The sequence below is a fragment of the Rattus rattus genome, chromosome 4 (assembly GCF_011064425.1).
Source record: "Rattus rattus isolate New Zealand chromosome 4, Rrattus_CSIRO_v1, whole genome shotgun sequence".
Lineage (NCBI taxonomy): Eukaryota > Metazoa > Chordata > Mammalia > Rodentia > Muridae > Rattus > Rattus rattus.
This window is the reverse complement of record NC_046157.1, coordinates 15,910,197-15,934,811: the sequence shown is the minus strand read 5'-3', so window position 1 is coordinate 15,934,811 and position 24,615 is coordinate 15,910,197. Positions and strand designations below refer to the sequence as shown.

At 48.2% G+C, this 24,615-nt stretch overlaps 1 protein-coding gene across 1 annotated transcript in view; it reads left to right on the top strand.

The window, feature by feature from the left end:
- Xxylt1 (xyloside xylosyltransferase 1) overlaps nucleotides 1-24,615 on the top strand; it is a 130,452-nt gene that overhangs the window by 64,846 nt on the left and 40,991 nt on the right. The window contains exon 3 of the mRNA XM_032900069.1: nucleotides 5,542-5,674. Coding sequence (XP_032755960.1) covers nucleotides 5,542-5,674 — 133 coding nt within the window. The remainder of the gene's footprint in view (nucleotides 1-5,541; nucleotides 5,675-24,615) is intronic.

Genomic DNA, 24,615 nt, shown 5'->3' with positions numbered 1-24,615 from the left:
CGTCACTCCAATTGCACATGTCTGTTGCCATGGAGAGTTCCAACTTTGCCGGCATTAGTCCCCTTTTCCAGGAGCTTCTCCACTGGTCTCTGCTCAGTGAAGGGATATTCCCAGCCTTCGGAGTCCTCAGGGAGGAGGGTGATGATGGAGCTGTTGTAGGAAGTGCAGACCCTGTTCGTCTGTAGAAGTCTCGGTCACTTGGAGGTGTCCTCTGCTCACCCTTTTTATGGGAGCTTTGCTTGTTTAAAGAATAGGGTTGAAATAGAGGCCTTTCTGAGAGGCCAGGGAGGCCCTGTGCAGTTGCTTCCTTGTGGGTTCCTTAGCTAAGCCGCCACACCCCACTGAGCCTGTGTTTCCACCTCAGGAAGTGGAAGCTACTGATGCTCCCTTGCAATAATGCGGTGCCTTAGCGGAGTTGGCAAAGGTAGGAACCCCAGCATGGGCCTAGCACCAGGGCCTTCTCCCTGCTTCTACAGAGGAAGTGCGTATCTGACCAAGCCGGAGGAGCTCCAGGAATCTTCCCAAGGCCCTGGACGCCTGGCATATTCTGCTGCATTTCTTCAGAGAATCCATTCCCATGGCCAGCCGGCCGCCCTGCAGCTGGGGCTTTCATTGCAGAGGGAATCGTGAAGGGTGCTCCGAGAGTCAGGGCCAGAGCCAGTTGGGAAGGACCCAAGTTTCCTACTGGATGTGAAGACTAGCAGTGCTAACTCCACCCACTAGGGACACATCTCTCTCATGCCTGGACAGCACCCCCAAAGGGAGAAGCCAGGCTGATAAGACACAGAAGGACTGTGCTCCAGACCTCCCCTCTGGGCTCATGACTTCTCATCGGTGGGGGATCTCTGCCCCTTTAGTTGCTCTCTGGCTCCTACAGATCAGAAGTTCTGCCCACAGCAGCTAAAAAGCAGCAGGTCTGATAAGGTGGCAAATTGCTGCAGTATTTCAGGACAGGAAAAACAAGCCACTCTCCAGACATCCTCTTCCAGAACCGTCGAACACTGGAGTCATGGAACAGGACATCATTCCCTTCACTGCAGACACTCAGTGGGCACTAGGAAGCCAGTTGGGGCCATGTCAGTGAGAGCTCCCTGGGAGAGCCTGTCTCTCCTCTCATGGTGTTTCCTACCACGGTGGTTATGCTCACCTCCACCTCTCCTCATCCCTTCCCACCCATTGTGCTTTGGATTGTGTGTGCTAGCTTGTGTCTACCAGGAGTTGTTTCTGAGGACGGGGGGAAGGCAGGGGTAGGGAAAGGCATGAACTCCGACTGTTTTAAAAACCCCTTCTGGAACCTTTTCTCTTGTTTGTTTTGGGGTGCCATTAAGCATTCAGTCTGGCTTGTAATTCCATCCCCAGTCAGATGACATGCTTGAGGCTGCCTTAATTGGAAGCTGATGATGGCCTGCTCCCAGCCTGTTTCCACAGGGGAATGTTGAGTTGGGACTGTCCCAGCCAGTCTGGATGTCATGACTGTGACCTTCTGTGGCACAGTCCCACCTTGCCTGGCTTGGCCTTGAACCCTAGTAGCAGGTGTTGGCTTCCACAGTCCAGAGACAGTCAGAAACCCCGGAGAGGGCTGCTAGGACCAGCTGTGGTGATAGTGGCGGAAACACAGAGGTCTAGAAAGCCATAGCTATAGCCAGCATGTTCCATCTGTCCTTCTTTTTCCAAGCTTAGTAGAGCCAAGTTCTGGTTAGAGCAGTGTCTTTGGCCTGACACTGGAGTCAAGAGAGTAAAGGTGAGCAGAGATATCCCAGTGAACACCAAGCTCCAGACCAGAGAGCTCGTGGCACATGGCATCTCTCTCCACATTAGGAGAGCATGGATGAGGTTGGATCCCCAGAGTATCAGTTAGGGAGGTCAGGGTTTCTGGAATCAGCCTTGCTTCTTAGCTTGTTTGAGTGTCCTGACCCTCAGTTTTCTGATCTGTAAAATGGGTAGGTTGGCCTCCATTATTACTAGGACTGTAGTAGTGTTTCAGGGTAGTTCTTTCCAGAACTGTTGTCTCAGATTATTCTGCCCTCCTCTTTTGTCGTCTTCTCACAGAGTTTGGAGGAAGATGTCTAACCAGTCTGACCGGTACCCTTCCTTTTAAGACATCCTTTCAGCGTTTTTCTCCCCAGTTCTTCCCTATGCATTACCGCTGTTGTCTACTCTTTGCCTTGGGGACCATCATCTCATTTAGTCCTTAGTTTTGTGTGGCTTTGTCACCAGTCCTCATCAGTATCCCTGATGAGGATACTGCCTGAGATTGTCACTGTGGTTGTCCCCACATAGAAACCTCTTTCCCTGCAGTGTCTTCTTACATTTTTATACAACCACCCAGATGTAGTTCCTACAGAGGGGTAGTTCTGCCAAGACCAGAGTCCGGGAAGTAGGTCCTTAAGGCTGCCCTTGCTGGTGAACTGCAGTGCCCACCCCCCCAGCATCAGCTGGTGAGCTGCAGTGTCCGTCCCCCCCTCCCCCACCCACCTCAAGCATCAGCCTCTTTTCAGCAGTGACATTTAGGCCTTGGCTTCTTGTTTCCTCATTTTATAATGAGACCTTTGGTCAGGTGCCCATGTGACAGTGCAGGCTGTCCAGGGCTATGGACGACCCTGAGCAGATGGGGGTGTCCTTTGCCCAGCCCTGGCCAGGTGTCCTGCACCTGGGTGCCGTGGTGAGCTGCACCTGCTTCCTTTTCAGCTGGTTACTGCGCTTGAATGCAGGGCTGACATGGCTAGCTCTACCTCTCTGAGATGGAGTGAGTTATAAGTAGTGCTCAGGCCTCTCAGATTCCTGTGTTGTGGGGGATATTGGACCCCTCCTAGCAGGGAAAGCACTCAAGTCATGGAAGGGCTCTTTAAGAGAGGCTCTACCAGGGACAGGGAAGGGGCTCTTCAGGAAGTCTCTCCAGGGCTCCCTAACTGATGTAAATATTAAAGTTGGACCGAGACAGGCGGCCAGTCAGCTTCTGATCAAAGAAGCAGCCGCGTCCGGTCTGCCCTCCGGTGCACACGTCCTTCAGGAGTGTACGTCTGTGCCGAGGCAGTGATGGATGGTTGGCGGTGTTGGCAATGTGGAACAGATGAGACCATGATAGCCCACCAGGACCTCCCCAGAGCTGCTGCAGACTGTGCTGCCCGGGCACCCAGAGGATGCTGTGGGAGACCGGCTTTCCTATGCATTGACACACCGATGGCTTCAGTATCGAGGAATCGAAAGTGAAGATGTCTTTAATGTCTTCCATTGACATCTGGGTTTGGCCAGGCGGCTGTCCTAGGATTCTTTCCGTTTCTCCGTGTCTTTGGCCCTTCTGTACGCTCCTGGGGAGGTGAATAGTGGAGCAAGAGTCTGCATCTGAGACCCTCTGGTCAGAAGGAGACTCGGGCTGGAAGGGGCTTGGGGTATTGGGCTTCCGAGTCAAGTCGAAGTTCCATTTCCACTCCACCACTCAACCTTCTGTGCCCTTGGGCTCTTGCTTTTTAGCCTTTTGTTTTATTTTTCAGAGGTCTCATGTAGCCCAGGCTGGACTCAAACTTGCTGTGTAGCTGAGGCTAGCTGTGAGCCCCTGATCTTCCTGCCTTTCAAGTGTTGGAATTACAGGTGTCTGCCACCATGCCTGGCTTGTCTGTTTTACTGTTCGATTTTATTTGTATTTTATGAATGTTTTTGGCTGTATGTATGTATGTATGTATGTATGTATGTATGTATGAATATATGCATGCCATGTGCATGTGGGGCTCACAGAGTCCAGAAAAGGTCAGATCCCCTGGAACTGGAGTTATATATGGCTGTGAGCTATCATGTGGGTGCTGGGAATTGAACCTGTGTCTTCTGGAAGAGCAGCCTGTGCTGTTAACCACTCTCCCTGGCCCCTTGTCTTCAATCTTTCTAGGGCAGTATTTCTGGATGTAAAAATGGGAATAATTCTTCCATTGGAGGCAGATGAAATGTGAGGTTGACAGAGTGCTCTTTGGGGCCACAAAGATGATGCCTTCCCTACCTTCACAGACCGTCAGCATCACGGGCCAAATGCTCTTATTTGCAGAACCAGGGTGACATGGTTTTACTGCTAGAGATGGTGGTGTGTCCTGTCCCTGTGTCACTAGGGCTCTGCTTCGCTGTATTTAAGGGACACCTGAGATCTGGGTATGAATGTTCATGCCACAGGCAATGAACCAAGAGAAAGAGAGATGGCTGACAAAATGTTTGTGTTGTGGGGTTTCCCCAGGCCCTGATGGCCATTGATAGCTCAGTGCAAGAACCTGGGGCTGTAACTTTCACCTTAGGACATTCTTTCCTGGCAAACATTGTCTTCCCCTAGGGCCAGCACCAGGGTCTCTGCCTTGTGGCCTGAGTCTGCTTTTGATCCCAAGACACAGGGAACTGGGTTGTCAGCAGCCAGGCCTGACTGCTGGGCTTTGGTTTTCTCATTGTTTATGGATGGGGGGGGGTGGGAGGAGCAGCCTCTGGGCTCCTGTTGTGGGGGTGTCGGTACGATGCTGACTGCCATGGGTGCTCATTGGCCAGGGCAGTCCGCTCTTCCCAAACCCTCTGCCCAGGAGGACAGAGCAGCTGGCCACTCTGCTGTGCTGTGTCCTGAGCAGCTGGACTCACTGATGTAACTTTTGCTCTTTTTTGCTGTAGAAAAGTCACATAGAATGTGAACTTAGGCTTTGTTCCTGCACCACAAAGGAAACTAGGACAAGGAACAGATGAATCAGTTTCCCTTACGTTGTAAGCTGTGATTTCTTCATAAACTAACTTGGAGAATGCCAATTGCTTCCTTGAACACCCCCGAGTGTTTGCCAAATGCCAAATCCTGCACCACTGATAGAGGACAAGATGCTTACGCCATGGTCTTGTCCTCAGAGGGCTTCTAGGGACAACGGCCTCCAGAGCTGTGACACCTGCAGCTGAGCAGCCAAGGAAGGATGGCTGAGAGCAGTGGGGAGCACCCCATGCTCTACAGTGAGGCACGGATAATTACCTCACCCACCCGTTCCTGTCCACACTGAGCCCAGCCCAAATCGCCCTCCTCCAAGAAGTCTTCCAGAGGTTTGCAGGACATATATATCCAGATAGGATAGTATCTTTTACCTCTCTCTTCTGGAAGCCTTTGTTTGACGCTTGTGTCCCACCTAGGTATCTTAGTTTTACCTAGGGTTTCCATGTTGCTGGTCATTCAGGACAGGCATTTTGGAGTGAACCACACATGGCCAGCCATCTAGACAGGGCACCTGGATTTGAACCGAGTGGGTTCTGCAATTAGCAGAGAGGTCTGTGGATCCCAGGCTAGACAGGAGTATGGGCCTTGGTTTTGAGCAGAATGGATTCTGCAGTTAGCTAGAGCTGCTGGTCACTGAACGTGATTCAGGAAGCTGGTGGCCTTATGTTCTTGTCTTTACTGTGTTAGGTGCCAAGCCTCCCAGGATGTCATTTTTATTGGGGGGTGTGTGTGTGTCATTTGTAGCCCAGACTGTCCCAGATCCCAGTGAGGTACGGTACCATACCCTCCTAGTCTTACCTCTTTTTTTTTTTAATTTATTCCTGCAGAGATCCTGAGGATCATTCAGCTGGACCTTGATCTGAAGTATAAGACCAACATCCGAGAGCTGTTTGAGGAGTTTGATAACTTCCTGCCCGGTGCTGTCATCGGCATAGCCAGAGAGATGCAGCCTGTGTACAGGTAGGCGCTGGCTGTTGGAGGACGCTCGCGGGCTCCCTCGTATCCTGTCTCTCTTCTGCCACTCACGGCCGCTCGGATGCAACCGTGTGGTGGTCTCTCTGTGCTTACTCCTTGGAAACATGTTACAGCTGACAGGCGATGTCACGGGCAGGGAGAGGGTGTGGTCTGGAGCAGGAGAGGCTGCCCCTAGAGTGGGGGACTCTGAGACGTCTTCCTCGGAAAGCCCAGTTGTTCATGTTGTGGGCTCTGGCTTAGCTCCAACGGTTAAGACCCTGGGCTTCAGCGGGCAGCAGTGTCAGGATCGACCCTCCCGAGCAGAGCTCTGGGCTTTGTTACTCATGTCATCATGGTGCCGTCACACAGAAGGAGAGTGGGCGGCAGTGGTGCAGAGGGAGCCACAGCAGCTCCAGACCCAAGTGGTATGTGCTGGTCATGGCCGACCTGCACTCTGTTCCCGAGGCAGCACTTCCTCGTCAAGTGTGTAGCACAGAAAAGCTCCTGTACTTGAAGCCAGGAGATAGGCTCCTGCTCTCTGTGCCCCTGAAATGTTCTTGACATCAGAATGTTAAATAAATGTACCTACCCAATTAAGTACTATATAGTGTGTGCGCGCGCGCGCACACACACACACACACACACACACACACACACACACACACACACACACACACACCCTAAACAAACAAACAAAAAACTCACTGTAGTTGTATATGCTGATAGGCAGAACAAAATGAGTCTTTACTGAGGCAAGCACAAAGGCAAGCTAAAAGTCACAGGGACAACCAAGGAGAGCTCTCCAAAGCCAGCACCGATCTTAGGGACAGAAAGGGGGTGTCCTTGTCCTCTGAAGTGATTTATGTGCGTGTTGCACATACACTGTGTCTAGAGAGAGGAGGAGGTAAGAATAGCAGAAGTAGGTTTTGGTTCAAAACTTGTCTCATTGCAGAGGCTCTAGTGTGCCATGTTGCTGACTCACCCCTCCCCACCCGCACCTCCGACAGATTGACATCCTCCCCCAAGCCAGCTGATCAAGTTTGCTCTGGAAGACCTAGAATTCTCCTTCCTTGGGCTCCTGGGGCCCTTTGTTCTGTGCCCTCCCCCCTCCCCGCACCCTCCTCCCACCCGTGCTGCGGAAATCCTGGAGGAGCTAGAAGTCATCAGAGAGCTGCTGGCCCTGGCATCTAGTGACTCAGAGCATGAGTTTCCCCCCACAAAGGAGGGGAAGAGACAGGCTGGGTTTGGTGGTGGCTCTTTGCAAATCATGTAACAGGAAATTCCTGGAGGCCTCGAATGGGCGATAGCTCCTGGGGCTTTGTGGGCTGCTCCCATTACATAATACTGACCCTGCTCCAGGAGCCTTGGGCAGCCTTCGGGCACGGGCAGTGGGGTTGTGGATGGATAGGGGAAACCTGCAATGTTGACTACAGAGACTGCTCCCAGGGCAGGCAGCATTCAGTGTAAAGTCCTGGGTTTCAGTCAGCTGACACCGTACCTGTCACCTTGGCGCCCCTTAAGATGGAGCAGAGGAGCTCCAGACTTTGTCACCTCAGGTTTGGTGCTCATAGCTCCTCTCCCCTGCTTCTCTTCCTGCTGTTGTATGCAGCGAGGTCCCTCCTGCTCAGACACAGGCCTTAGGACGTTTGGACGTTGGTGAGCAGATACCAGCACCTTCGAGACAGGGTTGGAGCTTCTCGTTGTAATCCACGAAAACCACATCGAGTCCGTGACAGAGAATCGTGGCCAAAACTTTGTTTTCTGCAAAACTCGGCTTTTACAGTGGTAGACCTTAAATCACTACGTGGCTTTCCTAAAGGAAACAGCTGAAAGGTGGTAGTTCTGATGAAGTTTCCCTCACTTTCTGAATCTTTATCATTGTGTGTAATGAGGATCAGGAGAGCCTGCTACTGGCTCACCACTCAGTAACCAGACATTTACACACACACACACACACACACACACACACACACACACACACACACACACACACACACACACACACCGTAAATGTCACTAAAGACGTCATAAATAAGGTTGCAAATGAGTGTCTTGCACTGCTCTGCATCCAGGGGTCACCTGCTACACTGTGCACTTTCAGTATTTGCTGGGCCTGAGAACCGTCTGGCTGGTGGCAGACAATGACTATGGCATGTGTGTACTGGGCTGGGGGTGGGGTGTGCACATAGCCTTCATACATGTGGGAACTGGAGAACCCAAGGACCTGAAAGATCATTGCTAGTTGATCCCTGCTTTGGGGTCCTTTCCTGTCTGGGGGCCATGGAGGGGCCAGGGTTGGATGATAGAAGGAAAGGTGGGAAGAAGAGAAGAGTCTAGTTAATGGCACCGACACAAGGTCAGGTGAAGCTGGGCTCTTCCGAGTGGGCGTGGCCCCTGCTCTTTAGACACAGGCATGCAGTTTATGGGGGACCTACAGCTCAGACAGAGCCCCTCCCCAGCAGCTGGTGCTCAGAGGCCTCCCCAAGTATCCCGATGTGGCAGGGACTTGTAAGTGGAGTCTGATAGCGTCCATGAGGAGAAGGAATCCGCTAACAAATGCTGTAGCTTGGTCACACCGTGACTAGTTAAGCAAGCATACTGGGGTCTGGAAATTCACTGGGCAGGAATGGGCTCCAGTCCTCCAGCTGTGTAAGTTTTATAGTCACTTGTCCCACAGTATTGTACTTCAAAGGACACACAGCAAGTCATTTTTATGGTGACTTCCCCTCTATTGTGAGTTGTGAAATGTCTCAGGCTTGCAGAGGGTGGGGAGTATTTCCCACCATGCATTTGATGAATGGTTTTTTCACAATTTTTCCCCACAAACACATCACACTGACTACTTTCTGGACAGTGCTGTAGGCCAGGGAGTATTGGGGTACACATAGAGAACGGCTTTTCTCCCTGGGTGCCCGCTACAGTTTGGTCAAGCCAACCATGACTTTCTTCACCTGAAAGTCAGAGACCGCATCGTCTTGGGTAGAGTACTGCCCTTCCACCCTTTGATTTTCTGTGCATCTCTGCTAGGAACTGGACCCCTGGCGAGCCTCTCTGGTGCTCTGTTTGACTGGGGTGAGTGATCAAACAACAGAGCCCTTAAGGCCTGCTCTGCAAACCCACACTTGAAGTTTACAAACATGGCTATATGTGGGATGGCTTCCTGTAAGTGCATTAGAAGTCCAGGAAGCAGTTGGGCCTCCTTTCTTTATGTGTTTCCTGTAGAATTTAGTTTGAGGTCATAGAACAGCTAAAGCAGCTGATGTAGAGGCCATGACGGCATCAGGCTGGGCTCAGAAGTCTTAGCTGTGCTGCAAGTCACAGGGTCCTCTGTGCCTTCCATGTGAGTTCAGGGAGCTCGCTCTGCCTGTCTGTCTATCCATCCATCTGTCTGTCTGTCCACCCATCTGTCCATCCATCCATCCATCCATCCATCCATCCATCCATCCATCCATCCATCCATCCATCCATCCATCCGTCCTGTCATCTGTGTCTCATGGACTTCTGTCTGACCCCTGACTCTATCAGGCACCACCTACAATGGACACCAGTGATGTGGACCTTCACATTAGCAACAGATACTGGTTTGCATGATAAATGTGCTCTAGATGGACAAACCTAAACCATTTGTTTAGTTTGTTATTTGTTGTTAGTTTGGAAAGTTACACTCAACAGAATATTCTGTTTGTTTTTCCTAAATCTGGTAACCCATTCCCAGCCCCCCACCCCAGTTAGAGATCTTTTTTAGCAGAAGAGAGTGACCTGGCTTTCCTTCAAGAGCCTGGGTGGGAACATGCAGGGTACCAAGGGCTAGAGTGAGTGTGGGCTCCTCCCCAGAATGCATAGCCCAGAGAAGACCACCCTGCCGGAGCTAGGAGCTAAGCTGGCCCAGCTCATTGAGAAGGCCACAGTGCCAGGCAGCCTGGCAATGACTTAGCTTCAGGTCTTGGGCTCCTCCTAACTCTAGCGGTTGTCGGAGAGAAGGCTGGAGCCTGAGTGGCAGCAGCCAGTGAAGGTCACTTTGCCCTGGAGCTGCCTGCCTGAGGAGCCTCGGCATGGCAGCTTTGTCTCCAGCCCTCAGGCTAGCATCCTTGAATAAGCCCAGGTCCACCATGAAGCCATGGCTAGAGCAGCATGGCTGCTCTCTCAGCAGCCCTGTGCCGGCCTCACCTCCTTCCAGATGCTGGGATGAACATGTCTGTCCAGCTTCTCTGCACTTGCCTTATTCCCTTCCTAAGAAGGGCTTAGGGGCATGCTAGGTAGGAGGAGGACGTGGAGATCTCACTTCTTCCACTCTGTGATCTTGACAGTTAGGTACGTTCTCTGAAACTAGGTTCTCTAGCTGATTATAACACTGTCATAGCACACTTGAGGGAGGGTCAAATTAGATGATGTGTTTATACTTCCTGGCACAGAACAAATGAGAAGTGGCAGTAATGTAGTGTTAGAGCCACCCAACTCCTAGCAGAGCCCCTGGAGAGGCCTGCGGTGCCAGCAGTCACTTAGCACCCAAGCCCTTGTTTCCTTGTATGTATGTAGGGCCAGGGTAATGTTAGTGGTGCACACCTCTGGGGTTGAGGAAGCTCTTACCTGCCGTAAGAGCCTGTCTGCCTCGTTAGGGAAACTGAGAAGCTGTGACTCCTAGCTTCCTGGTCACTGACATTGTATAGATTCTGTATCCTCCCTTTCCTTCCTCCCCCAAAGCAATCACTCTCAGTGTAGCATCTGCACATGCCAGATTTTCCTTTACTACACACCTTAAACAAGGCAAGGAATTTGCAGAACAGAAGCCTACCATGTTACTGACCAGTCTACAGGGACACAAAAGTTTTAATATCCCAAGAGGGGAGCAGAAACCCAGAGGATAACAGAATAGGCAGTGTCCTGGGTGGTCTCTGTGGAGGAGACTGGGAGGAGAGAAGGGAACTCTAGCAAGCCCCTGCCTCCACACACCAGCCTGCCGTCCATCTGCTGCCTGTGCCTGGATGCCTGTCCTGTTTCCCTGTGGTGGATGAGCTGCTACCCTGCTTGCTTCCAGAGCTCAGAGCATGGCTCTTTCCTGGTTCCGTCTCTGGCCTACAGAGATGTTAGTTTCCGATTTGAACCACACTGCGCCTTCCTTCTGGACTAAGGAAGTAGAGTAAGTTGGTGTGCTGTAGTGGTGCATGCCTATCTCAGAACCTGGATGGCTGAGGCTGGAGGAAGGTGGGTCCATTTCTGGCCAAGGCTGCAAAGCAAGTTTGAGGTGAGCTTGGGTTATGTAGACAGATCCTGGTCAAGCCAACCAAACAACAGACAAACAAAGGTAATTATTAAAAAGAAATAAAATACATTTTATTACTTATACAAGGATTGTGTTGTTGGCTTTTTGTTTGTTTGTTTAATCTGTAAATTTATCAATGGGTAAATGAACTTTCTTCTTTTTTTATTTTATTTTTTTGAGACAGAGTCTTGAGAAAACCCATCCTAGCCTCAAAATTGTAAGACTCCTGCTTCAGCCTCTCCAGTGCTGCCATTACAGACATGCGTAGCCAAACCCAGCCAACCCCTGCTTTATACATTCTTGTGAATAAGGTGTGTCCACACAGCAGTGTTACGAGCACCCTGGGCCAGACTCAGTCTTTGTTCGTCAAACATTGCTAATTTCCTGAACAATTCTTTTTTTCCCTTTCACTTTTTATCATGGTGAACTTTGAACACATAGAGACATGGACTGCATCTTAGTCCATCCGTTACCACAGGGTCTCAGGCACGAAGAATGGTAGCTGGTCCTGTTTCTTCTCTTCTGTGCACGCTTTCGTCTCCCACAGAGGCTTCCGAAGTCAGTCCCAGGCACCATACTGTTGAATCTGAAAATATCATTGTCCATCCCTTTCTTTGTAAGACTTACATTATCTGCTTGTGCTGGCTTAGAGCAGAGCTGTTGCGTGTTCCCTGTCATTCGTTCAGTCTGCCAGTTCCTCGTTGACAAGAGACATCTCACTTGCTGGCCTTCTCTGTGTCTCTACATCGTCTTGTATCAGGATGCTAATGTGACTGGCATTTCTCCGAGGAAGCCTCCTGACTGACGTACATTAATGTTCCCTAGGATGTGGCCATGCTTTCTATCAGCCATTCACCCCTTTCCTTAGCATTTGTAAACTAGGACACGAAGATAAAAGACCAGTTCTCCCCCGTCCTTGACACCCTCCCTGACACCTGCAGATGAGTTTCTGGGCCCTTGTCCTTGTGTGTCTTTCAGAAATAAGCTGAGATTGAACCAACCAATTTCTTCTTCTTCTTCTTTTTTTTAATTGGATACTTTTTATTTATATTTCAAATATTATTCCCTTTCCTGGTTTCCTGTCCATAAGTCCCCTATCCCATCCCCCTCCCTTTCTTCTATAAGGGTGTTCCCCTCCCCAACCACCCCCTTCCCACCTCCCCTCCCTGACATCCCCCTACAATGGGGAGTCCAGCTTTGGCAGGACCAAGGGCTTCTCCTCCCATTGGTGCCCAACAAGGCCATCCTCTGCTACATATGCAGCTGGAGCCATGGGTCTAGCTTAGTCCCTGGGAGCTCTGGTTGGTTGGTATTGGTATTGTTGTTCTTATGGGGTTGCAAACCCCTTTAGCTCCTTCAATCCTTTCTCTGACTCCTCCAATGGGGATGCCATTCTCAATTCAATGGCTGGCCGCTAGCATCCACCTCTGTATTTGTTACACTCTGGCTGAGCCTCTGAGGAATTAGCTATATCAGGCTCCTGTCAGCATGCACTTCTTGGCTTCATCAATATTGTCTAGTTTTGGTGGCTGTATATATATGGGCTGGATCCACAGGTGGGACAGGCTCTGAATGGCCATTCCTTCAGTCTCTGCTCCAAACTTTGTTTCCATATCCCCTCCTATGAATATTTTTGTTCCCCCTTTTAATAAAGACTGAAGGATCCGTACCTTGGTCATGTTTCTTGAGCTTCATGTGGTCTGTGAATTGTATCTTGGGTAATCCAAGCTTTTGGACTAATATCCACTTATCAGTGAGTGCATACCATATGTGTTTTTCTGTGATTGGATTACCTCACTCAAGATAGATTTTCTAGTTCAATCCATTTGCCTATGAATTTCATGAAGTCATGTTTTTGATAGCTGAGTAGTACTCCATTGTATAGATGTATACAACACTTTCTGTATCCATTCCTCTGTTGAAGGACATCTGGGTTCTTTCCAGCTTCTGGCTATTATAAATAAGGCTGCTATGAACATAGTGGAGCATGTGTCTTTGTTGTAAGTTGGGGCATCTTTTGGGTATATGCACAGAAGACGTATAGCTGGGTCCTCAGGTAGTGCAGTGTCCAGTTTTCGAAGGAACTGCCAGACTGATTTCCAGAGTTCTTGTACCAGCTTGCAATCCCATCAACAATGGAGGAGTGTTCCTCTTTCTCCACATCCTCGCCAGCATCTGCTGTCATTTGAGCTTTTGATCTTAACCATTCTGACTGGTGTGAGGTAGAATCTCAGGGTTGTTTTGATTTGCATTTCCCTGATGACTAAGGATGCTGAACATTTCTTTAGGTGCTTTCAGCCATTTGATATTCCTCAGCTAAGAATTCTTTATTTAGCTCTGTACCCCATTTTTTTAATAGGGTTATTTGACTCTCTGGAGTCTAACTTCTCGAGTTCTTTGTATATTTTGGATATTAGCCCTCTATTGGATGTAGGATTGGTAAAGATCTTTTCCCAACCTGTTGGTTGCCATTTTCTCCTAATGACAGTGTCCTTTGCCTTACAGAAGCTTTATAGTTTTAAGAAGTCCCATTTGTCGATTCTTTTTTTTTTTAATTAACTTGAATATTTCTTATATACATTTCGAGTGTTATTCCCTTTCCCATTTGTCGATTCTTGATCTTAGAGCATGAGCCATTGGTGTTTTGTTTAGGAAAATTTCCCCAGTGCCCATGTGTTCGAGGCTTTTCCCCACATTTTCTTCTATGAATGTATTAGTTTGAATGTATCTGGTTTTATGATTTGATGTGGAGGTCCTTGATCCACTTGGACTTTGTACAGGGTGATAAGAATGGATCGATTTGCATTCTTCTACAGGCTGATCTCCAGTTAAACCAGCACCATTTGTTGAAAATGATATCTTTTTTCCACTGGATGATGGTTTTGGCTCCTTTGTCAAAGATCAAGTGACCATAGGTGTGTGGGTTCATTTCTGGGTCTTCAATTCTATTCCACTGATCTACCTGCCTGTCTCTGTACCAATACCATACAGTTTTTACCACTGTTGCTCTCTAATCCAGCTTGAGGTCAGGGATGGTGATTCCCCAAGAAGTTCTTTTATTGTTGAGGATAGTTTTCGATATCCTGGGTTTTTTTTGTTATTCCAGATGAATTTGCAAATTGATCTTTCTAACTCTATGAAGAATTGAGTTGGAATTTTGATGGGGATTGCATTGAATCTGTAGATTGCTTTTGGCAAAATGGCCATTTTTATTATATTAATCCTGCCAATCCATGAGCATGGGAGGTTTTTCCATCTTCTGAGATCTTCTTCAATTTCTTTCTTCAGAGACTTGAAGTTCTTGTCATACAGATCTTTCACTTGCTTGGTTAGAGTCACACCAGGGTATTTTATGTTATTTGTGACTATTGTGAAGGGTGTCATTTCCCTAACTTCTTTCTCAGCCTGTTTATCCTTTGAGTAGAGGAAGATTTGTTTGAGTTAATTTTATACCCAGCCACTTTGCTGAAGTTGTTTTTCAAGCTTAGGAGTTCTCTGGTGAAACTTTTGGGGTCACTTAAGTATACTATCATATTATCTGCTAATAATGATATTTTGACTTCTTCCTTTCCAATTTGTATTCCTTTGACCTCCTTTTGTTGTCTGCTCTGGCTTGGACTTCCAGTACTGTATTGAATAAGTAGGGAGAGAGGGCAGAGCCTTGTCTAGTCCCTGATTTTAGTGGGATTGCTTCAAGTTTCTCCCCATTTAGTTTGATGTTGGCTACTGGTTTGCTGTATATTGCTTTTACTATGTTTAGGTATGGGTCTTGAATTCCTAATCTTTCTAAGACTTTTAACATGAAGGGGTGTTGGATTTTGTCAAATGCTGTCTCAGCATCTAATGAGATGATCATGTGGTTTTATTCTTTTTTGTTTACATAGTGGATTATGTTGATGGATTTCCGTATATTGAATCATCCCTGCATCATGATGGATGATCGTTTTGATGTGTTCTTGGATTCAGTTTGTGAGAATTTTATTGAATATTTTTGTGTCGATATTCATAAGGGAAATTGGTCTGAAGTTCTCTTTCTTTGTTGGGTCTTTGTGTGGTTTAGATATAAGCTTAATTGTGGCTTCATAGAAGGAATTAGTCAGTGCTCCTTCTGTTTCTATTTTGTGGATGGAATAGTTTGAGCAGTATTCGTATGAGGTCTTCTATGAAGGTCTGATAGATCCCTGCATTAAACCCATCTGGTCCTGGGCTGTTTTTGGTTGGGAGACTTTTAATAACTGTTTCTGTTTCTTTAGGAGTTATGGGACTGTTTCGATGGTTTATCTGATTCTGATTTAACTTTGGTACCTAGTATCTGTCTAGAAAATTGCCCATTTCATTCAGATTTTCCAGTTTTGTTGAATATAGGCTTTTGTAGTACGATCTGATGATTTTTTTAATTTCCTCAGATTCTGTTGTCATCTCTCCCTTTTCATTTCTGATTTTGTTAATTTGGATATACTCTCTGTGTCCTCTGGTTAGTCTGGCTAAGGGTTTATCTATCTTGTTGATTTCTCCAAGAACCAGCTTCTGGTTCTGTTGATTCTTTGTATAGTCCTTTTTGTTTCTACTTGGTTGATTTCAGCCCTGAGTTTGATTGTTTCCTGCCTTCTATTCCTCCTGGGTGTATTTGCTTCTTTTTGTTCTAGGGCTTTCAGGTGTGCTGTCAAGCTGCTAGTGTATGCTCTCTCCAGTTTTGGAGGCACTCAGAGCTATGACTTTTCCTCTTAGCCCTGCTCTCATTGTGTCCCATAAGTTTGGGTATGCTGTGCCTTCATTTTCATTAAATTCGAAGAAGTCTTTAATTTCTTTCTTTATTTCTTCCTTAACCAAGTTATCATTGAGTAGAATGTTGTTCAGCTTCCATATATATGTATGCTTTCTGTTGTTATTGAAGACCAGCCTTAGTCCATGGTGATCTGATAGGATGCATGGGATTATGTCAATCTTCTTGTATCTGTTGAGGCCTGTTTTGTGACAGATTATATGGTCAGTTTTGGAGAAGGTACCATGAGGTGCTGAGAAAGTGTGTCTACTACTCTGAGATAGTGTCTTTGTCTCTGAAGTGTGTTTCCTGCATGCAGCAAAAATGTTGGGTCCTCTTTATGTATTCAGTCTGCTAGTTTATGTCTTTTCATTGGGGAATCCAGTCCATTGATGTTAAGAGATATTAAGTAATAGTGATTGTTGTTTCCTGTTATTTTGTTGTTAGAGGTGGAATTATGTTTGTGTGTCTCTCTTTTGTTTTTGTTATAAGGAGCTTTCTTGCTTTTTCTAGGGTGTAGTTTCTCTCCTTGTGTTGGAGTTTTACATCTATTATCCTTTGTAGGGCTGGATTTATAGAAAGATATTATGTAAATTTGGTTTTGTATGGAACATAGATTGAGAAACCAAGATATTCCATGACACAACCAATTTCTGGTAGAACTAAGTCTGAGTGAAAGAGTAGGGACCTGTCATCTTTTTCCATGGAGATCTTTCTGAAGAAAACTGGTTTGCAACCCGTCTGGCCTGGAGGCAGTCCTATAGGAAGGACTTTCGTAAGGTCAGGGGATAGAGGTGTCTCAGGAGAGGTTGAAAGTCTATTGCATCTATTGTGAGGCTATTTTTTGTTGTTAAGGAAGAGGAACTTTAAAAGGAAAAAGTAGTATCTAAGAGAACCCAAGTGAAAGCTGTTGTTGATGTGCTTGTCCCCCCGTGGTGCCTGAGTCCACCGTGTAAGCTGGGAGCATCCAGATGCCATCCAAAGTCACAGGACCTGGGAAGTATGGCGTCTGCGTGTGCTGCTGAGAGGTGAGCATGGGTAGAATGCGAAGGCTTCCTGTGTCTGAAGACACAGCCCCTGAGGTCCTCTCCCATCAGGTCACCAGGGCTTTGGCCTTGCTGAATCCTAAAATAAGATCTACCACATCCTAAGCCAGTATTCCTCAAGCTTCCTAGAGCTCTGATCCTTTAATACAGCTCCTCATGTTGTGCTGACCCCCCCACCATAAAATTATTTATGTTGCTACTTCATAACTATAATCTTGCTACTGTTATGGATCATAATGTAAATATCTGAGATGCAGGATGTCTGATATGAGACTCCCCTGAAAGGAGTCACCGCCCAAAGGTTGAGATCAATGTGGTGAGTGATGGGCAGTCTTGAAAGCATGATTGACAGAGGGGGTGAGGGCGGTCCATGCTCTGTCCTGCTATGCAGGGAAGTAAGTGCCAGCTGCACAGAAGACGTGTGCTGAGTAATGAGGATGCCACCCAATGCATGGCTGGCCATTGTGTCGCTCTCCGGTCCCACCATGGTCTTCTTATAGAAACGGCGCTCTCATGAGATTTTCTTTTTAAAGACCACCTATGGGACACACTCTTCTCGATTTCTCTTTTGGCCCCATGTGTTTGTGCCACAGGAGCCGGCGCTGTTAGGAATTCTGAGGTTTTCTAGGTGATATTGTAGGGAGGGCAGGGCAGGTAAATGTAAGAAAGGACAACCACCTGCTGCTTAGATAGGACTTGTCCCTAAGGGTTCATAGGCTGTCCTTGGTCCCTCTCCACTGTGGTCTTATGAGAGGGAGTGGGCACCTAGAGGTAGGGCCTCAAGGGAGGCCTTCAGCTCATTAAGGTGCCTCCCTGCCAAGAAATTCGAATGCTTCTAGTGGGACTCTGCGCTTAGTTCTCATGAGGTGCCTGACACAGAAAGAACAGACTTGGACCCTCCCCTCTGGCTGGCTGTTTTGGAATGTCACACACACACACACACACACACACACACACACACACACACACACACACACACACACACACACACACCCTCTACTGTGATGCTGTCATGAGGCCCTCGCCAGATTTAAGTTTCCAGAACCATGAGGTAAATAAGCTTTATGGTGTGTCCCAACCTCGGCTCCCTGCTAAAGCTTCGAGAAACAGACAGAAACAAGTGTCAACAGCATGTCAGAACCAGGGTCAGAGGTGTGCCTTGGTGAGCCGCAAAGACAGTCTGCTGTGGAGACTATAAGCTTTGCCAAGTGGCTGTCAGTTGTATAGTCTGCTTCCTTTTTTTTTTTTTTTTTTTTCCTTTTTTTTTTTTTGGAGCTGGGGACCGAACCCAGGGCCTTGCGCTTGCTAGGCAAGCGCTCTACCACTGAGCTAAATCCCCAACCCCAGTATAGTCTGCTTCCACAAAGCAAAGAACTGGGTGAACTTCTTCTTTCCTCCCTCTGTCTTTCCGCTGGTTGTATCAGCCAAGAAATGCACTTACAGAGCTGGGCTCTGAGCTCAAATAGAAAACTTATTAGGCATTTGTGGAAGGTCTGGCTAGGCAAAGCTATCGGGCCCTGCCCTCCAGAGGCTTATAGCCATGCGGGGAAGTGCTTCTCCAGGTTGCTTCACTGGGAAGGGGGCTGGACAAATGCTACAACTTCTGCATAGCAGAAGCTGTCTTAGGGCCTGTTTTCATTTGTCAAATAAATATCTCACTGAATGAACTGTATTAGCAACCTAGGCAGCATACATGGTCAGAGAGGGTGTGTGTGTGTGTGTGTGTGTGTGTGTGTGTGTGTGTGTGTGTGTGTGTGTGTGTGTGTGTGTGTATGCTCCTCCCAAGGGGGCAGATAACATACTTGAATCCCGGTGTCTCATGTGTAAAAGAAACCTGTGGCAGACAGCATACATAAAGGACTGAGTTCAATGTGATGGGCTATGTACAAAGGGTGCCTCTTGATGGCTTCATGGCCACCTCAAACACAGGTTTCTTCAGGTGACAAAATGACATGGAGATCAGTTCCAAGCCCCTATACCTCCAGGTTAGCAGCAGCATTGGCTACTGCAGTGACATCGAGTGTTCGGACTGCGCTTCGTTTTGATTGAGTGCCTCGTGACTCCTGTCTGTAAGCCTTTTATGATTGATTACGCAGAGTCCCTGCCCCTCCTGTGTTTGAAGGAGGCTGAGTTCACTATGCCCTCCCTTCCTATCTAGAAGCTGAGTATGTGAGAGCATTCATGGGGGAACCTGGCTCTCGCAGCTGTCCCCACCCTCGGAACTCTTGGATCTCAGGATGTAAGAGAAGGACCGCATGCTGGAGCCAGGGTTGCTTAGCATATCCGGCCTGGATGCTTGCTGTGTCCCTGCCTAGCAGACGAGCCCTCATTATGAGAACCCATCCTGATGGACTCAGTTCAGAGACGCTCATGGGACCTCGTTAATGTCAGTCACATGGAAAAAGGTGCTGTGCATGTGACTGCTTCTCTGCCTCCACTTCAGTCCCCTTGGCCCTGTGAAAATAGTTACTGCCTCCCTTAATAAAGTGAAGCCCAGTGTCTGCATGGAAATCCTTTCTCCACTGCCAGAACCACGCTATCCTCACTGGCCCAAGTCTCCTGAACTTGGAACCATAAAGAAGGCAACATGGCGCCAGCACTCTGCTCAGGCTGTCAGTGAACGAGAATTCATAGTGTTCATAGTGCTGTAACTGTAGTTCATTGGTATTCGGCCTTCAGAGAACTGGTAGATACAGGCAGAGGTTTAAAAATGAATCTGACTGTTTAGAAGGAATAAAAACCATAGTGGAGGAGGGGCACCCACATTTCTTTGAACTGCTTCTCTTGCCAAGATGTTCGTAGGGCTTGGGAGGACTAGAGTGTGATCCGTCTACAGCCGTCTCCCCAGACATTGCTCATGTTCCTTTGTCCAAGGTTTAAGCATCATATAGGATCGAACGATGTGCTGTTCATACAAGGAGAAGTAGAGTCCAAAGGAGCCTGACATGTCTGGGAACAGCCTTGCTTGTCAGAACCCAGGGAGCTCTGTGGGGACACAGAGCAGGAGTACGTGTGACTGGCTGTAGAGTACAGACAGGTACCTCCCGGCCACCCGCACAGACCAGGCTGCAAGATCCCCAGGCCCCAGTCCACAGGCAGTCCCTCACAGAGGTCAGAGGGCATGAACTATTGCTGTTGCTATAAAATGAGAGAATACCTGATTCATGCCCATGATTAAAAAAATAAAAGACAAAGAAAAAAACAAAAACCAAACAAATGATAATCTGGTGAGTGTAACTTATTGTAACGTGCAGGAGGGGCCTTCTGTGAATCATAGCTCAGGATACAGCCTGGAACAGTGTAATTTCAGGAAAATACCTCCAGGAAGTAATGCAGGTTTTTGAAGATTTAAGGGGGAAAAAAAAAAAAGGAGAAGGGGAGGAAAGAAATTGATTGAAAGTCTTTCTATGACCTGGTTGTTGAAAGATTTTTTGGTTTGGGTGTTATTTTGGAGTAAGTTGTTGTTGTTTGATTTTTACATGAATATTAGCCCAGTGTTGTCACATCTGATTCTTCTTTTAAGGAGATTAGAAATCTCTGTTGGGAATGTTTAAATATTAACAATTAAGTAAGCGATTTAGCCAAACATCATACTGGTGTGCCAGATGGAGGCTGGCCACTGCCAGGCGGATCTGGTATAAACCCGGCTCTTGCTGCCACGCTTGGCCTGGGCTCCTGGAAGCCTCAGTTAGCTGATCTCAGATTCCGTGCTGATGGTTTCTGAGGCCATACTGACTTGTTTTGGCTTTTCAGATGTTTTCTCCCATTTCTTGAAACAGTTGTTGATTCTGATTGATAAGTTTTAAATATTTCATTAGATGTTTTTCCAAGTAACCTCAGACTTAACTAATAAGAAAGCACCAGACCAAGCAAAATTCCTCTCCAGGAATGTAATTCTAGAAGAAAATAAAGGGTAAGTCACCAGACCCTCCGTATGTTGGAGCTTGCCTGTGTTAGTCTTCTGTGAGCAGCATCCAGTTGTGCTTGAGGTCTGGAGATGCTTTGGGAGCGCTGAGGGGCTGACGGGAAAGGAGGGAGGAGAGGATCCCATCGGAATGTAGGGGAGAGACCGTGCAGGCGCAGCGAGGCAGCGGCCACATGCTCTCCGCTTCTCATCCCCTCCCATCCACTGACACAAAGACGCCCGTGCAGGCCTGGGCCATTGGTGCCCAACATGTACACCGGCATGGGCCAGCTCAGCTCTGACACTGAGAGTGTCCTAGGACCCCGACCTCTAGGCAGAGGACATTCCTAGGCTCTTCTCTGTGTTTCCTGAGCAAGGAGACTAGAGTTGAGAGGCCTGATGCCCCATGTCCAGTTATCTTGCATCCTGGGGAAGTGAGCCCCTTCTGGGATTTGTAGTATGTAGCTACATGCAAGGGTAATGGCCTTTCATTAGAACGACTAATAGCATTCTAGCCTCTGTCCTGGTGTCTGAGCCTTGTGTAATGACCACATTTGGGAGAGCCAGATTTCTGCTCCAGCCTTCCCATGTCTCTACAGCAAAACAGTTTTGATTGCTTTTTCTCACAGCTCACTCTGCTCTCTGGTGATGTCGTGATCAGTTGTACATGGCTGGTCTCGCCTGGGAGTTAGAACATCAAGAAATCTCAGTGCTGAGGGCTTGAATACGAACTGTATCCAGGTAGGCATACAGTACGTCTTGCCAGAGGGCAGTGTGCCTTGGATTAAAACAGCTCTTAGCATAATGGATGCATTATAATAATTTCTGCTTGCAACTTATCCATCCATCCGCTCATCTGTCTGTCCATCCACCCACGTCTTAGACATTTGTTTGTCCCTTCATCCACTTGTCTGTCTGTCCATTCACCACATTATTACCTGATTGTCCCCTCATCTACATGTCTGTCTGTCTATCCACCTACTTCTTATCCATCTGTCTGTCCCTTCATCTGCCTGTCCTCCCATCTTCAATCTTCCAAGGTGAAAGGAAGCCTCTCTCAGAAACCCCATTTGACTCTCTTGTTTTCCCCAAAAGTGAAATATCTTTTCTGTATCTTTCCCTCCTGGTGCTGAGTTTGGTTGTACGCTCAGACCCAGCGTGGGTTTTCCCATGGAGGGGGTGCCAGTGTGTCACCGTCTCTGGAGATGGCAACTGATGGTGCTTTGCCTTCCTGCCGCCCTCCTGTCACTGAGCTGTCTGATGCTCCTCCCTGGCTGTTGGAGGAGGAGGTGGGGAGTAGATTTGGGTAGAGTGACTCAAGTAATTTCCTTCCTATTCAGCCTCCTTTCCTTTTTCCTAGAATGAGAAAGATGAATTGATGGATCTCATTGCTTTTGAGAGCGTGTAGCCCAGGATCTGTAGTACAGCCAGTCAAGAACTCATTATGTATCCCTGGATGACCTCAAACTTGCAGCAATTCTCCTGCCTCAGCACTAGGATTATAAGTGTGAGCACCAGGCCTAACTGCCTCTCTCCATAGAATTACAGTCTTGGGAATGGATTCCTAAGAACATTGTTTCTCATGTTAGACCCTCCCTGCAACATCCATGATTTATCAGGCCTGTGCTTAATGACCTGCCACTATGGGGACCTGTCCCTTCTGAAGCAGTCCATTATCTTATTGCTGGACAAGTTCATGGGAATGCATTTCTCTGTTAAACTGAAGTGTGCTTTCCTGTGTCTGCTGCTCTTCGTCCTCTTGTGTTCTCTTGAGGCCACATGGGTCATGTCTGCACTCCTCCCTGGAGAGGCTTTCTCTGGGTTCTCCTCTCCCAGGTTGATCGTCTTCTTCCCGTAGCCACTCCTCTGAGTTTATTTCCTGTCCTGGCTTCCTGGAGGCTGACCTGCTCAGTTCCTGACCCACAAATGTGTGCACACATTCACAGCAGCGCTCATCTCCATGGGCCTGTGCTTGAGCCCTGCTGGCCAGAGAAGGTCGCTCACCCACGGTCTGGTGGGCAGCCAGGGTCATGCACTTGTGCTGGGTGCAAGGATCAGCAAGGACTTCATGATGTCAGCGGCTGTCAGGAGAAAGGGGCAGAGGAAGGAAGCATCGGGTTGGCAGTATTAGAAGAGAGGTTTGGATGTGTCAAGGCTCACAGAGACACCAATGCCCACTGCAAAGCTCCTGTTTTCCATTCCTCGCTTGTATTCTCTGTTGGAAAGATAAAATAGAACCAGATTTCCTGTGGTTCTGTCATTTCTCTAGTTGATGACTGACTTGGCCATCCCCATAGAACCATAAAGCAAGTCCTGTCACCTTTCCCCAAGCCATCAACCCCAGCGTGTCGCCTCCTCCCGTCCCCGCTGTCTGTGCAGGACAGACACCATCTGGGTTTCCCACCGGGTATGAGCAGTGCCTTCGGATTGGTGCTGATTCTCAGCGCTCTGCTCCCCAGGGCTTCCTGACTGCTGGGACTCAAGGCCATGGCGTACTTGGTGAACCTTCCAGGGCTCCCTGACTGCTGGGACTCAAGGCCATGGCTTACTTGGTGAACCTTCCAGGGCTCCCTGACTGCTGGGACTCAAGGCCATGGCGTACTTGGTGAACCTTCCAGGGCTTCCTGTTTGCTGTGGCTGCTCTGGGACCAACTAAGTGCCTCAGCTGTCATTTAACTTGAATTTTATATTGGAACAGAAATGAACTAAAACCCTAGATACCTGAGTGTCTAGACCAGTGATTCTCAACCTGTGAGTCAGGGCCCTTTGGGGTCAAACACCTTTCACGGAGATTAGATATCAGATATCCCGCATATCATATATTCACATTATGATTCATAGTGGTAGCCAAATTACAGTTATGGAGTACCAGTAAAATAATTTTATTTGTTTTTTTTTTTTTTTTTTAGGAGCTGGGGACCGAACCCAGGGCCTTGCGCTTGCTAGGCAAGCGCTCTACCACTGAGCTAAATCCCCAACCCCAATAAAATAATTTTATGATCGGGGGTCACCACAGCATGCGGAACTGTATTAAAGGGTTTCAGCTCTGGGAAGGTTAGAACCACCGGTCTAGACTAATCTACACAGATCTTGAAAACCTTGGACTTGGGTGCACAGAATTCTGGTGTGGCTTTGTTCTACAGTGGCCTTGCAGAGCCTGGCCTGCTGGGAGGTTCTAGGAGTTGGGGCAGGGAGAGAGCTCTTGGCATTTATAGGGGAAGAGCCTGGCTGCCATTTTGGAAGCTGGGTTACTCCCTCTCTTTTCTCAGACTTCTGCTGAGGGGATGCTCTGAGCCCAGTGGGGAAGTCACGGCAGACTGGAGCCAGCCTGCCTGGACTTGAACTCACCTACGCGCATGCCTTGCCCTAGCCATTTAAGCCAAGTGCGCTCTGGACATTATCTGTACCAGGAGGTTTCTCATGAGGATGCTGGGCTGAATTAATATCTGTCACGTGTGTAAAGACATGAGTGCTGGGCGAGTACTGGAGAAGTAAGGGTATTGGGCTCAAAGAGCCAATGCAACTAGATGGCCTGTCTGTAATCCCTACCGGCCTTTAAGACAGCAGCCATTGGCTGTGATCACAGTCTACTGCTTACACACGAGTGCCTTAACGCCAGAGGCTGAACAACCGGCTTTCTTGGTACAGATGTGTTTTAGAGCCCACTAGGTGCTGCCACTGAAGAAACTCTTTCCTGATGGCATTGGTCACATGCTTGCCTACAGCATTTCCAGATCTTTTGATGCCTACAGAATTCTTAAGTAAGGGGAAAAGGCCCTTCACAGGGCCCCTCTTCCCTCCCCAGGGCTGGCCAAGCCTTCTTCCTGCAGATGTCAGCTGCTGTAACTCTGTACCATTCAGGAAAATTAATTTTCCTTTTTGTCCCAGCAGCCGTCTGCCAGCTCAGCAGGAAGGGCCCCGGCTTCCGCCCCCTGCCTTACATTCCTCCTCTGGGAGCTGCCTGGTTCTACCAGG